At 46.8% G+C, this 15,273-nt stretch overlaps 2 protein-coding genes across 3 annotated transcripts; one reads left to right on the top strand and one right to left on the bottom strand.

Moving 5' to 3' along the window:
* Positions 1–627: 627 nt before the first annotated feature.
* Positions 628–4,950, bottom strand: LOC148884271 (vesicle-associated membrane protein 8). Of its 2 annotated transcripts, none has more exons than XM_089020034.1 (4): positions 4,873–4,950; positions 2,644–2,857; positions 1,660–1,824; positions 628–1,133 (listed from the first exon to the last, which is right to left on the bottom strand). In XM_089020034.1, the coding sequence occupies exons 2-4, from the start codon at positions 2,644–2,646 to the stop codon at positions 996–998; spliced, it is 306 nt and encodes a 101-aa protein (XP_088876160.1). In that variant the 5' UTR covers positions 2,647–2,857; positions 4,873–4,950; the 3' UTR covers positions 628–995. The 2 variants fall into 2 exon arrangements, with proteins under 2 accessions (XP_088876160.1, XP_088876159.1); XM_089020033.1 differs by lacking the exon at positions 4,873–4,950 and adding an exon at positions 4,101–4,229.
* On the top strand, positions 4,427–15,207 carry LOC148884270 (aryl hydrocarbon receptor-like). The gene is made up of 11 exons (XM_089020027.1): positions 4,427–4,852; positions 5,991–6,169; positions 8,274–8,374; positions 8,467–8,556; positions 8,652–8,763; positions 9,609–9,718; positions 10,198–10,385; positions 11,530–11,639; positions 11,711–11,852; positions 12,661–13,750; positions 13,882–15,207. Exons 1-11 carry the CDS (start codon positions 4,794–4,796, stop codon positions 13,963–13,965), a joined length of 2,265 nt encoding a protein of 754 aa, XP_088876153.1. The 5' UTR covers positions 4,427–4,793; the 3' UTR covers positions 13,966–15,207.
* The last annotated feature ends 66 nt before the right edge of the window (positions 15,208–15,273 follow it).

The raw sequence follows: 15,273 nt of genomic DNA, 5'->3' as shown, positions 1-15,273 counted from the left end.
TATGGGGAGATTTTTTTTACCATATTCATCATCTCCCTTTGCTCTGTCCTCAAGTAACGAGTGCGGTCAGAGAGCATCGTCGTACGTGGTCTCAAGAGCACATGCTCACCCATAGAAATGGAATGAGAGGCTGTGCTGAATCGGTAGTTTGTCAGACTTGTAATTCGGGCTGCGCGCCCCCCCCCCCCAAAAAAAAATAAATATATATATATATATATATATATATTTTGCTTTCGGCTTTTCCCTTCAAGGGGTCGCCACAGCGAATCAGTAACCTCCATCTTCAGAGGTATATATTTATATATATTCATAAATCAATTCTTTTAATATGCCCTTCCCACCCAGGCTCCTCCCGCAATCAATTCATGTGACTTCTCTCATCACGCGAGACAAACTTAAAGGCTGGTGTTAAAATGTTTGGGGTAGGAAAAAAAAAACGTCGGGAATGGAATTGGCTGACTCGGGTGGTTGATGATGACAGTGTATTGTTTGGATCAGTTCATGTTCAATAAAAAGTCCGATTCATTGAACCGAATTGGCTTGATTATTTTTGTGTGTTTTTTTTTTTTTTTTTTTTTTTTTGGGGGGGGGGTGGGTAACGAATGCGCCAAGTTAGAGCAACAGTGCTTTTTCTTACATTCGTCTTTGTACCATTTTGCCATTTTTGTGTGCTTAAGATGGCGCCCCCCTGTGTGGCTGCCTTCACAGCAGCGCTTTCCCTTTTTCAGTCCCTTCCTGGTCTACGTTTTCATTTAAATTATATTTGCAAATTTCCCCATTGTGGGACAAATAAAGGTTTTCTGACTCTGATTCTGAAAGGAAGTGCTCTCACTTGTTAGGCCAAATGCAGAAGTCTCTTGCACGTGTACTGCATTGTCTTGGTCTTCGGGACCAAGGGCCCTTCAGCCGCACATGCAAAGACTTGAATAATGATTTTTGTCAATTCATCTCAAACAGGCTTCCCCCTCGTCTTGAAATTGATCCGCACAGAGCGATTAGATGACTTTGTTGGCGGCGAGGATGATCAAGATGAGGATGATGAGCACCACCACGCCAATGATGATGAGCATTTTGACGTTTCTCCACCAGTACTTCCTGGCCACCCGCGTGGAAGTTCTCTGGAATGAGTCGGCCTGCCAACCGACGTGAATGAAGGCAATGTCATCAAAATGGCCGCTGGCATTTCAAACCATCTTTTAAAAATTGTCATTTTGGTCCACGTTAAGACAGCAAAAACGTGTCATTTTGCTTTCAACACGTCACTTTTCAAGTGCTAACGTCGGTCTGTTATTCTCCCGCAGCCAAAAGAAGACCTTTTGGAGTGGGGTCGAGAATAGCATCCCGTCCCACTATCCTGTCCCAGCGTTAGCGGTGAAAACAACTCCCATCCTGCATCAGTTCAACCACCCTCCCCTCATGTCGGGTTCTCGTTTTTGGAGGTCAGCTACATTTCAACGTAAAACACAATTTTCTTTTGCGCCGCAAAACTACATTTAGATGCAGATTAAGCAGGAAAAAAAATCATAGGGGAGCTATTTCCATTCATAATATTCTGATTTTGAGTTGCATATGGTACCAAAGGCAAAAAAATACTAATAAAAATCCAAGAAAAATTTCGCCCAAAAGATCTCAAATGACCCCAAATGTCCCAAAACTCACCGACGCCTGAAGGTCTCCGGTCTTGCCGATCAAGTCGTCCAGTCGGTCTCCTCGCTCCAAAACTTTGTCAATGTTATCCTTCAGAATGACCTTCACCTCGTTCACTTGACCTTGCACGTGATCCAGTTTAGCAGCCGAGCCGGACGACGCGACGTTGGGGTCAGCCTGCATGGGGAGTGGGGGTGGGGTCAAAATGCAGAAATACACCCATTTTATGCAATGCACGTGTCCTACAATGAAGCGCATGTATTTTTTGAATAAAAACTCAGTTTGATTGTATGACTTTGGTCAACCCCAAAGTCAATTTAGCCATTTTGGATCATATGAAAGACAGTTAGATGAGTCAAAAAAAAGTTAGATGATCATTCCGTGTGTGTGTGTGTGTGTGTGTGTGTGTGTGTGTGTGTGTGTGTGTGTGTGTGTGTGTGTGTGTGTGTGTGTGTGTGTGTAAACCCCCCTCCCCCGCTACAACCCTCCCCTTCCTCACCGCAATCGACCCAACTGCTATTTCCAGAAACAAAAGACTTGGAATGTCTTTGTGGGCAGTAGCAAAGAAAAAATCCAAGCAAATGTACTTTTTGACATAAGCAGACAATTTAGTCTTCAACTACTCAAATGTTTTTTTTTGGGGGGGGGAGGGTGCAGAGGCATATTGAAAACAATTTCATGGACCTTCCATACAAACCCGGAACCTTCTTGTTTTTTATCAGCGTCATCTTTATGGCATGATAAAGTAAAAAAATGTCCCGCTTGACACCGCTACTATGTCGGGCTTTTCTATCTATTTAATCCATCGTGAACAACAAGAGCTAAGATAAAAAATAAGAGTAATCAACTCTTAACTTCTCCCCAACTCTTGTGAGCCCACAGCTGGGCGTCATCCAGCAAGACTCAACACTGTCTAAACACTGACAGGAAAGGAAAAGGCTGACAAAGAAGAAGACGGGGGAGGGGAGGTTGGTACAAAAATAACAGAGCACTCACCATCCTGACGCCACTTGTGGGTTAATATCCAAAAGTAAAATTGGCAAGCGACGTTATTCGCTGCTTCTTGTGACTCGACTGCTGAGGGTTGCACCTCTGTCGGCCGGCCGGGGTTACTCATTAACTCCCTCCCGCCTCAATCAAAGTCTGGCTGGCCTGACAACAGCTGCCACTGGACAGGCCCCAACAGCCATCTCGACACTTTCATTTCCTCCTTTAGAAAGCAAAAAAAAAGTACCTCACTTGACAGTTTTGTGTGTATCCGTGTGTGTTAGAGAGCGAAAGAGAGAACGAGAGAGACTGTGGGTCAGAAGGCACGCAAAAGCGCAAAAAGTAACTGGAATGGCCACCATTGAGCGCAGTCAGCTGATGGCAGCGTTGTTTTATTGACGCACAGCATACTATGCTAAAGTTAAGATAGGACAACTAGACACTTCTTGTTTGCTCAATTTGCTCTTGTGTATCCCAATACTTTGACTTCATCCATCCACCCATTCAGTTTTGGAATTGTTTCTATCTATCTTAAGTTAGAGGTAAAATACAGGCAAACACAAGCCCAACCCGAAAGGTCAGACTAAAACGAGAAAGCGACACACAATGCATTTTGGGTACTTTGTTTGGTCTGAAAACTTTGTGTTGATCCGTGTTGATGGCGAAATTAGAAGGAAAACACAAATAACGCAATGGTGAATCGTTGTGTGTTGCACCAAGACTACTACAGTAAAGTCTCGTTATATCGATATTCAAGGGAGTCCGAAAAAATATCGATATAACCAGACAGACCCTGTTTGCATGTAATTTTCATAGAAATAGCATCGATATAACCGGGACTATCGATATATCCGATATCGATATAACGAGACTTTACTGTATTTGATACTAGTTGACACAAATTCCCAGCAGACAAATCAGGCCATTTCCAACGGAGCTTGGGCACCATCTTGTGCATTTTCTGGGATGCTACATTGGAGTCCTGGCGGCTCGAATTGATACGGGAGGACTTGTTTAATGGATTGCAAACATTTATGCTTTCCTCTTCAGAACTATTTGAATCATATTCATAACTGGATGAATAACAAGAAAGCATCTTCTCCGAATCTGAAGACATTGTTTTGATTCTAGCAAGGCAAGACGTCCTGGCGTTTACGTCACAAACAAAGGGGCGGGAACTTCTGAAACTCGGCATCTCCGAGGTCATTTTGAAGTAGTTTTGGGACACTAACTCAATTTCATTGGTGTTTTGCATTTAACTACAAATATCAGCCTATAAAACGTTTTTCTGATGTCAGTTAGGAAACAAAAAATGTTTCGGTTGTCATTTAAATTTCGTTACAAAGGCTTTCATTTGTTGGTGTAAATCTCCAGAGTCCTCACCCATGACTTGATTTGCTTAAAACTCAAGCCTACAAATCAAGTCAATAGGTCGGAGTTGGGCTGGATTTTGGACCCGATCTTACCTCGATCCTAAATGTCTTCCGGCATTAGGCGGGGGACACCTCAACCGGTTGCCAGCCAATCGCGGGGCACTACTTTGATTTAGTCGATCTGCTTTTTGACTCAAGAAAAGTGTTTTTTTTCTTTGAATTATTTCCTGTACGGGTGCACCGTCCCTTGCCATCGCTTGAGGGCGGTGTCGTACGAAGCCAAACCCAGGTGACAGGAAGAGGCGTCACTGTCGTACAACGCTAGCTAAACGCTCGCCCCTTAAAAATACAATCACACCGGAGATTAATTCGTTTTACGTGTTGAGCACGTAACCAGGGTACTAAAAATGTCCATTTGGCAATTCTAGATTCGGAACGAAACAAAGGCGAAAGTTTGCTCCAATGGCAACGCGCGACATAGACCCTCGTTCCTGTATCGGGCGCCGTGATTGGCCAAAGACGAAAAGGAGGCCGTCGCCCACTCACGACCAAGTCGACTGGGAAACTTGCGAGACTTTTTTTGTTATGCGCGTGTGAATGTTCTTTCTCTCGGCTCGCATCGAGTAGTTCGGATTACATATCAAAGTGGAGAGGCCGCCGATGAAAATCCGCTTCCGGAGGCGTCGAGGAATCCGGATATCGACGTTAAATGCGACTTCGGTTGACGCTTGTTGCCTTCCTCCTGAAGTAAAGTGAACCTCGACTGGAACTAACCCCAGCGCCACCATGCAAGGAAATGTCGGCGTGTACGCGGTGAAGAGGAGGAAAAAGCCCATTCAGAAGAAGTACGTGCTCTCGTCTGCACCTTTTACACTCGCGTAGTCACACGCTGACATCTAACAAGTGTTTTCGTACGTCGTCGTCCATCAACAAGTCATCTACGTCATCGTGCCACCGTTCTTGTACCGTTGGCGTCATAACCGCAATGTGGTCAGCTTTGTCCGTGTTTCGCAAGAAGGGAGACGAAGCGCCTCCCTCTCTCCGAATGGAAAAAAAATCAGGATCACGAAGAAGCAAAGCGATTTGGATGAAATAAATGACATCATAATGTACTATACATAACTGTATTTTTTATGTAGGAGTGGAGGGGCATTGGGGAGTCCCCAGTCCCTGACGTGTCATTGCAGTCCTAGGGGTGGAGGGTTTCATTGGGGTCGTTGATAGGGACCAGCATCAGTCGTGTCTCTTGGCCCCCTTGAGCTAAATGGCTGGCCTCCACGTTGAATTGAAACCGCAACGATCAACACAACTTCTAACCGCACATGGACGAAGCCTTCCCATGAGCATTTGACGCCCTCCCAAGCAGTGTCATAAGCGCCTATTGATGTCGTTACCTTGTGGCAAATCACTAGTTTTGTCTAAACTCCAACTTGGTTCCTTGTCACCAAGATGCTGGTTGAAATGAAGCTCGTCAACCAACACCCATGCGGGTCTGTGCACGGTCCTGAGATCTGCCAAAAGTACCGTTGTTGTCTTAGTCACTAAGACACTAAGACCAAGATTCATGTTGAAGTCTTAGTGGAAGCCTTCACCTCACTTCAACATGAATTCATTGGTGCTAAACGAGTGCTAAAGCACTACTTTTGTCAAAGGCAAGCCGCTCCGCTCACTCGACAAAAGTGGTGACCAAGCTTTATTTTTTGTCCTCACGAATACCCTCAACCTACGTCAACGTAGCTCCTCAGCACAAAGTTGGTGGCGAATGACTTTTCATGTTACTCAACACAAAAAAAACGTCTTTTCAGAGAATTGCGAGACTTGCGTACAGATTGAAAAAAGATTCAATAACTGCACGAAAGCAGAGGACCACAATATTGTACTGTAATTTGGAGTGGCGCAGACTGTCATTAAATAGCCCGCTTCTTCTTGCCACGTTGAAAGAAGACGTGCGCTTCTGATCCCCTCGTGTTGTTGTCTGTCCAGTGCCGCGCCGCCGCCCGTGAAGACCAACCCGTCCAAGCGGCACCGGGACCGCCTCAACGTGGAACTGGAACGCTTGACCGGCCTGCTGCCGTTTTCCGAGGAGGTCCGCAACCGCCTGGACAAGCTGTCGGTGCTGCGGCTCAGCGTGGGGTACCTCAAAGTCAAGAGTTACTTCCACAGTAGGTTCAGCGCCTTGCCGAGTGCTCTTTCCAACTCAACTCAAGCCTTTGAAGAGCTTCTCATTATTTCAAAATCGCGTCGATCTGGACACGGTTTGTGGCCGAAGCCGCGCCAGCGCTGCTTTTCCGTCTGACGCAATATTTCGTGCGGAACTTTCCGCAAATGCCAATACGAGAAAACAAACATGGTCACGGGGGGCCCACAAATAGTGGTTTTTAGTATCTTACTTGTCTATTTTTTCTATAGACACAAATTCATTCATTTCAAATTCATATTTAATGTTTATTTGAATGTATTTTGTGGATGTTGAACATTTAATTTTATGGATTTGATCCATTGACATATATTCACTTAATAATACTGTAATAATACATTTCATTTATAAGCGCCTTTCAAAACTCTCAAGGACACTTTACAGTCACAGGATATTCTTTCTGCGGGTGAACAGCGGTAGCCACACTCGCCAGCGTTCACTCAACCCGGAAGTAACATTAAGTAAAAAAACAAAAAATAATATGACAACACAAAGACACAGAGAGTCATTCATTCTTCTCATTCACTGGCAGAAAATGTGCCAGGGTTTTTGTCATTGTCACTCAAATTGCAGGATCCACAGAATATTGAGTTTTAGGACGACATCAACAGCGTTAGAAACCTTAGACTCTCTTCTTTCATCAGAAAAAAATGAGTTAATTCCTAAATTATATGGATCTGGAGTTATCTCAGCTTGAAATGGGGGCGGCTGTCCAAAATACAATACATATAATATAATTTCAAAACTCTCAAGGTATTTTTACAGTCACAGGATCAGTTTTTCTGTGGGTGAGCAGCGGCAGCCACACGTGCCATTGTTCACTCAACCCAAAAGTAACTCAAACAAAGCGAGCTCACAAGCTAATAGATAGGTAATAGCATAATGATTTATATAGCACTTTAACAGCTGAAACTATAGCAAAATGCTAACATGGACAAAAGGGAAAAACATTGCCAGATGTCTGACCAGCGCTTTATTGGCACTCCTTCCCGCAAAAAAATAGATAAATCACGAATGGCGTTCCACATCACACTTTTTAATTCCCGAATAAATTTGGGAAAGGCAGTGAAAGAGTTAAATTTGCCTCTCAACTGGATTGTAATTCTTTATTCATTTTTCAAGTCCTTTTGCGTTTGGTCCAAGTGGGCCATTTGCAAGCATCTGCTTTTACATTGGAAAACACCAGAAACCGAATCCGTTTCAAAAAGCCTGCCGAGGAAGTTTGTCACTTTTGTGTGATATTCTTTCATCCTTGCATTGTTTTTTTATTGATAAAAAATACCAAATAAACAGCAATCATTGGATCATCGACAGAAATATGCAAATTCAAATTGGATCAGATTATGTTTGCTTAAAAGATGTCATCATAATAGATTGTCAAGTTGTTTGATAGTTGATTATCACACGCCGGCAGTCCAAAGCACTCCTGCCGCGCACGCCATCTCACAAGCGCACACGCGATCAATTTCTTGCATCAAAAACTACAAAAAGACAAGGCGTTTTTCGCCACGGCGGAACGGGGAGGCGCGGACGCCTTAATCGGCGTCTGAGTAGATTGGGTGGAAGTTCGGAAAGACAAACTGTCGAGTTGCACGGCGTCCCCGAGCGGGTTCCTGCTAACAACAACAAACGGGAAGATTCTTGCGGTCACGTGACGCCCGCTTCTCGAGATGAGCGGCCCGATCCAGCGGGTTTGTTTTGAAAAGCCAGGCGCAGCGAGCGAGCGGGAGGAGGGAGGGGCCGGGTGAGGGGGTGGGGGGTGAGGAAGCTGCCTTGCGTGCCATACAGTCATTACCATAAGGGAAAAGGAGTCATTGTTGAACCGACCGACGGGGAGATTAGATTAACCCTCAAAGAGGTCCTTTCCTTCAACTAGCCAGTCTCATTTGGCCTCAACTGCAAAAACATCCCTCGGCCTCCCCAGCGCTGCTGGAATACTTTGGCTCATTCTTATTTTCAGGGGGTCATTGGTCCATTTACAGCCTATCTGCAGTGAGGCTAACCCAATAGCACATAATGTGAAAGCAACTTCTTTTCCATGACGACAACCATCCATTTGAACTTTGCAGCGCAGAGCAGGAAATGCGTGGCGCTGCGGCCCCCCGACGGCGATGGGCGCTCGGTGTCGCTGGACGCCGTAGGCTTCTCGGAGGGCGACTTCCTCCTCAAGGTGCGAGCGAGGGCCGGTTTTTGGTGGGTCGCCCTAACCCCCCGCCGCCGTTTGTCGTCGTCGCTCACGGCTTTGGCCGCTTCCTTCCGCAGTCGCTCAACGGCTTCGTTTTGGTGGTGACGGGTGACGGCACCATCTTCTACACCTCGCCCACCATCCAGGACTTCCTCGGCTTCCATCAGGTCTGATTTGCCGCCGCTTTTGCCATTTTTCCAACCCCCGTCGTACCCGTCCGGATGGAAGGACATTGGTTTTGTTGTCTTGCTGTCCCTCGCAGTCGGACATGGTGCAGCAGAGCGTCTTTGACCTTATCCACATCGACGACAGAGAAATGTTCAACTGCCAGCTGAAGCTCGGCGTCCAACTGGGCGAGACCGGAGCGGACCCCCGTAAGTTCTAAGGCACGGGTGTCCCAAGTCGAGGCCCGGGGGGCAAATCTGGCCCGCCACCTCATATTATTCGGCCCGCAAAAGCACGTCAAACTGGTGAAATTACATGCTCATCTATTGAGCGAGCTAGCCAGCGAACGAGCTAGATAGCTGTCATTCTATTGAGATAGCTGACGACTCCCTTACATCACAGGTGTCCAAGTCAAGGCCCGGGGGCTATATATGGACTGCCACATCATTTTATTCGGCCCGCGAAAGCAAATCAAGCATGTCAAGTGGCGTGATGCTTGCTAAAGTCTGAAGGAAAATTTGAAAAATTCCCATATAAACCACAATATCAGTCATTATTTTTTACTTCAAATTAAAAATATAGTTATTAATTAATTTGTTGTTTGCTCTAGATGTAATATGTGGCCCTTGGCAAAAAATGACTTTGACACCCTTGTTCTAAGGCAGGGGTGTCAAAGTCATTTTTTGCCGCGTGCCACATTGTAGTTATGCTTTCCTCTCGAGGGCCGTTATGAATTTGGGGAACCCATTAGAATGTTTAAATCCCTTCAAATATTACATATAGAGCACACAGCAAATTAATGAATAACTCGTTTTCAAATCTGAAGTCAAGAATAATGACTTTTATTGTGGTTGTCATTCCAAAAATGTGAAATTTTGGCTCAGATTTTAGCAATCATCATGGAATTTAACAAGTTTTATTTGCTTTCGCGGGCTGAAAAAAAATGATGTGGCGGGCCGGAATTGGCCCGCGGGCCTTGATTTTGACACCTGTGGTCTAAGGAAACCCAATAATGATTGTGATTATGAATGTTTTTTTTACTCTGCCGTGACAGTGACATCGAGCAGCTCATTTAACCTCCTTCATCCGGAGAACTCCTTCTTCCTGGAGAGGAACTTCTGCTGCCGCCTGCGCTGCCTGCTGGACAACACCTCCGGATTCCTGGTGACTCCTCACAAAATTTTGGGGTCTTGGTCGGCATTACTGGAGTGATCTAAAGCGCTTGAGAGCCTGCACATTTTTGGGCCAACTTGCTTTTCTCAAACAAGGAGATACCAGTGGCCACACCGAAACAGGCTAACAGTGTCGTTGTTGAAACAAAGTCTATTTAGAGGCAAAACGTTAGTGTAAACCGTGTAGACAAATAATGGAGCACTCGTCATCGGATGTGTTTGTAGATAAGTCCAGCTGATTTTCTTGAGATAAGTCACTGATCTTTCTCCTACAACATGCTCCATCTTGCTGAGCTGCTGGGCTTTGGGCATTTCACGCTGCCACCTGGTGGCCAATTCACGAACACCCCCTAAAAATGAGCACCGCCTTTTGTTTGTTGATTTGTTTGATAGAAGTGGAAAAAAACCCAAAACTTCGAATGAGGTTTAGTGCAAAAAAACGCTCACGTTGGCGCGACTTTGCTCCTCCAGGCTTTAAAATTCTCCGGCCATCTGAAGTACCTGCGGGAGGACGGCGGCCCCGAGGGGGGGCCTCTGTTGGCCCTATTCGCCGTGGCCACGCCCCTGCAGCCGCCGCCCGTAATGGAGATCCGCATGAGGACTCTCATTTTCCAAACCAAACACCGGATGGACTTTGCCCCCATGGCCGTGGACACCAGGTACCACCCAATGGCATCAAACCCTGCAGGCGAACAACCTGTCGTATAAGGCGATGACCCTGGCGTATAAGGCGCAGGGTCATCTGTGCTAGAAAATGAAGGCTTTTGGGTGCGCCTTCTACACCGGAAAAGACGGTACTGTGATACCTCAGCTTACGAACGCCTTGGCTAACGAACTTTTTGGCTTACGAACGTTAAATTCACGAGAATTTAATCTTGGCATACAAACTATTATTCGGGATACACACAGAGCGCCACAATGAGTGATGTGTCATTCGCGAACGAGCCCGTTCTCCTAACAAGGAAATGGCAGCCAATTTTTTTGTCCTCTATTCCCAGAGACAGATTGGGAAAATGGATAGAAAACAGTGAAATTTTGACTCGTTTCAACTTTATTGGTAGTTCAAGACTGTAGACTGCAAGGTTAAAATATCCCATCAATCAAATAACCCGCACAAGCCATTTGTACACTTGATGCAAAAAGCTATCAACCCAGCTAAAGAGAACACAATTGATGAGGAACTAGGTAAAATTATCGCAGAGAAAGCACGGCAACTTCACTCGGACATCGTCAAGAGGCAACCTGGAAGTTCGTCATCCATTGATGATTTCAAGGCTAGCCATGGATGTTTCGAGAACTTTAAGCATCGTACAGGGATTCATAGTGTCATTCGTCATGGTGAGGCAGCCAGTTCTGACGATAATGCTGCCAAAGCTTACAAGGAATCATTCTTCAAGATGGTGGAAGAAGAAGGCTATGTTCCTCATCAAATCGTTAATGCTGATGAAACAGGCCACTCCATTCCATCAAGCCATCAACTACCATCACAAAGGTAAATAAAACAACTTTATTATACAGCACAGTTCATTTATTTAATTACAATACCAAAGCACATTTATTATACATAAAATAAGGTATATTTTGTGTAGTTTTAAGGCTTAGAAAATTAGGTTTTATGTGGACCTGGGAACAAATTATTCTCATTTTAATGGTTTCCTATGGAAAATTAATGTTTGGGATACACACTTTCGCCTTACACACTGTCTGCTAACCAATTAAGTTCGTAAGGCAAGGTATCACCGTATTTCTTTTTTCCACTTTGAATCTGCATTGCCACAAATCCTCCTTTGGTGTTGTCGTCAGAGGCAAACTGGTGTTGGGTTACTCGGAAACGGAGCTGATTACCCCCGGCTCCGGCTACCAATTTGTTCACGCCGCCGACATGATGTACTGCGCTGACAACCACCTCAAGAGTACGTTGCCGAGTCTCCGCCCCCTCCCACGCGAATTCCCGACTTGACTCGCGATGTCGCTGTGTTGGCAGTGATCAAGACGGGCGACAGCGGCTTCACGTTCTTCCGACTGCTCACCAAGACGGGCCAGTGGTTGTGGGTTCAAGCCACCGCCCGCGTCGTCTTCAAAGACGGACGGCCCGACTTCATCATCGCCCGTCAGAAGCCGCTCACGTAAGGAACCGTTCTGGACCATTTTTTTTTTGGGGTGACGCGGGTCCTAGATTTGCGTCCATATGTACAAAGTCGATTGGGATGGTCTTGGTCACGGCCATCTGAAGTTATCAACTGGTTTCGAGTGAGTTTTTGGTGTCTTAAGACAAAATGTTTGAATCTTCAAACCTAGGCCTGATCCGGGACATGATTCAAAAAGGTGTGCACAAGGTTCTCATTTGGTCTAAGCTATGGTTTTTGGTCAGTGCTGAGGACAAAAGTGTTTTGGGATGGTGACCAAGTTCCAAACTTTCAATCTGGATCAGCTTTAAATCACCAACGTAACTGAAGCAGGTTTGCTTTGCCTTCCAAGTTGATGTGATGTTGTGGAGTGACCCAAAGAGAAATGGATCCACTGTTGCTCCACATCCTATTAAGACCACATAGGCCACTGGTGTCCAAGTCAAGGCCCGGGGGCCAAATCTGGTCCACCACCTCTTTTGATTCGGCCTGCCAAAGCAAATCAAATTTGTGAAATTTCATGATGCTTTCTAAAGTATGGACCAAAATTTCAAATTGTCCCACGTCAACCACAATAACACATCTGAAAATGTGTTCTTTATTCATTGGTTGTGCGCTGTGTTTGGAATATTTTGGAGGGGATGAAATATTTTAATGGATGCCCCAATTTCAAAATGGCCCCCGAGAGGAAACCGTCACTGCAATATGGCCTGCCCGTGACAAAAAAAAAAAACACTAGGAGAAATGTAAAAATCATTTTCAATCATTTTGGATGTGGTTGAATGAAAACTGCTGATCTGGCTGGCAGGAACGAGGAGGGGGAGGAGCACCTCCAGCAGAGACGACAGCAACTGCCCTTTAACTTGGCCACGGGAGAAGGCGTCCTGTACGACCTGTCGCTGGATGCCTTCGCCATCCCGGCCCCCAGCGGCGCCGACGGGTCCCCGGGGGAAAGTCCCCTGGATCCCAGTTCCATCTTGGGGTCTTTACACCGCCAGGACCGCTCGCTGTACGCCCAGGGCCCCGGACTGGCTGACTTCCCCCAAGTGGACGAAGGCAACCCGGAGCAGCCTCTGGAGCGGGCCTTCTTGGACAGCCGCGCCCTGCTCAGCGTTCCGGGTCAGCTGGAGGAGCCGTGCGGCTCGCCGTCGCACCCCATGCTGGACTCGCTGGAGCAGATCCTGGGAGACCTGGGCCAGGGCGGCCTGGACGATCTGGAGGTGGAGGGACGTGAGCTGAGGGAGTGGGAGAACGCGCTGCTCAGGATGAACCAGAACCGGGACTTGGACCACATCCTGGCCAGCGACGTCTTTGCCTACGTGGAGGAGGCCCTCGGCATGAAAAGCGCAGGGGGGGAACCGTCTTTCCAGGCTTCCTCCTCCGCCGGGCCGTTGGGGTTTGGGCCGCAAATGATTTCGGGTGGGTTGTTTTCCTGCGCTGAACCCCCTCCGCTCGCTCATCCGGGACACTGGCCTGCCGGCGACGCACCTTTTCGCCACAGCGTTCCCTCCCGCTCCTGCCGCTTTGAAACCGCTTGGCAACCTTTAGTGGTGACCTCCAACAACGATCTGGCGGGCGGCCACTCCAATCCCTCCCAGCAGGCCGCGTGGCCCCGTCCCTGCACGGACGGCAGCGGCCCGCAGTTTACTGGCAGCTGCATGTATGAACACTTGGCCAATTCCGGGCCCGCTGTCCCCCAGGGGCCCCCGTACATGGGACTGGCCCAGGTCGGCGTTCCTGGCGCAGGCTTCGCCCTGCCGCACGCGGTCGGAGAAGCACGGCCCGTCGCCGCCGGCCAGACGCAGCTTCCCGCCTTCGCAGACAAAGTGCCTTTGGAACGTCACGCTGAAAACGGAGCCTTGCAGTCGACTTTCTTCTACTGGAAAGGTCAAGCTCAGGTGAGTCAAGCAAACGGCCAAAACTCGCTGTGCCGCTTTCGGGATTCCGTGGCCCAATAGCGGCGCACGTCACAAGTCGCCGGCGCTTCCGTGTTGAAAGGGATCTTGTTGTCCCCTTTTCCACTCCGCAGAGGCCCAAAGACCCCCTGAACCCGTACGCCTTCCCGGTTCACCCCCCCGGGATGATCAGCCTGCCCCGCAACAGTGGCCCCTAGCCACCGACGAGGCGCAGCTTGCTGCTCACCACGCCACCCGAAACGCCTCCTCTCGGGGAGGGAAAAAAAAGCCAAAAGCCCAAAACCGCCTCATTTCAAAGGGACTCAATCTCTGCTGCGTTTTTATGCTCTTTTCACAAAGCCAGTGGGGGCAGGGGGGTCACAACAAAGCCATCCAGGGACGTCTTTTTATACCAATCAATGTAGATATGAGGCGCATCTAGAAACGATTCATTGCGTTTCACTTTTTCCACGTTATAACGGTTGGTCTCATGTTACTCCCCTCTCTTTTCTAAAATTCAACAATACATATTGATTTATATAGCACTTTAACAACAGCGAAATGAATTGGTTGACTTTTTAACTAAATGTCTTTGTTTCTGTTTGGGATAACTTTTCTAAAGAAGCAAAAAACACATTTCTTTGAGATCATGATGGTGTGTTGTGTACAGAATTGAACGTAGCCGTTGTGGAAAAAGTCGAGCCCGATGAATCCATTCTGGGTCCATTTTTGAGGGGGGGAAGAAGCAAAGAGAGCTTGCCAGTTATCCGGCCACATTTAAAAAACGCATTCAGTAATTTATGTTACTCAAAAGTGACAATTAACCTCGCCTTTATAAGTCCTAGCGAAATATTTGTATAGCCACGTTCAAATGTCTTCGGACTCGCTTGTTAAACTTCCGCGTGTATTCAGACGTCTACTTGTGCAGGTGATTGACACTATTCAGGCAGCTCAAGCCAGAGACCAAACGTTGTCGTCAAACGTGATCTCTCCCGAAAAGCCTTGCACTTTATATTCTCGCTTTTTTTTAATTAAAGCCAACCTCAATGGCTGGAACGAGCGCTCCGGACGGCCTCGTCGTGTTTGGCTTTTGCCCCAGTGGCAACTTTGTACTAGGATAGATTACACTTTCTATTATCTGCTTTTGCATATGGCGGTGCCTATTTTTTAACTTGCAAAAAGTACCATTTGTAGTACTCTGTCGTAGCGACAAACACAGGTAAAATTTCAGGCACTTTATCAAGTATTTGATAACGAGGAAAATGTGTGTGTCAACTGTAAGAGGAAATGAAGAGGTTCTGTTTTTGTGGTTATCCAAACAATGTTGGGATTACTCAACACTACTTCCGGCCTGCCTTCCAACTAGTTAAATGCTGTGATTTGCCCCCACCGTGTGGCAGAAGAAGCACAAGAACCTGATCAACAATTTACTCATTTATTAAAACAATTTGATTGTCAAACCTAAATTGTTGCCCAACTTGCAAGTACACGACACTGTTTTTTTACAGTCTGCCTTTAACCTTTTT

The sequence above is a fragment of the Hippocampus bargibanti genome, linkage group LG18, assembly GCF_051943395.1.
Source record: "Hippocampus bargibanti isolate YZ-2025 linkage group LG18, ASM5194339v1, whole genome shotgun sequence".
Classification (NCBI taxonomy): Eukaryota; Metazoa; Chordata; class Actinopteri; order Syngnathiformes; family Syngnathidae; genus Hippocampus; species Hippocampus bargibanti.
This window is presented reverse-complemented; position numbering and strand designations above follow the sequence as displayed.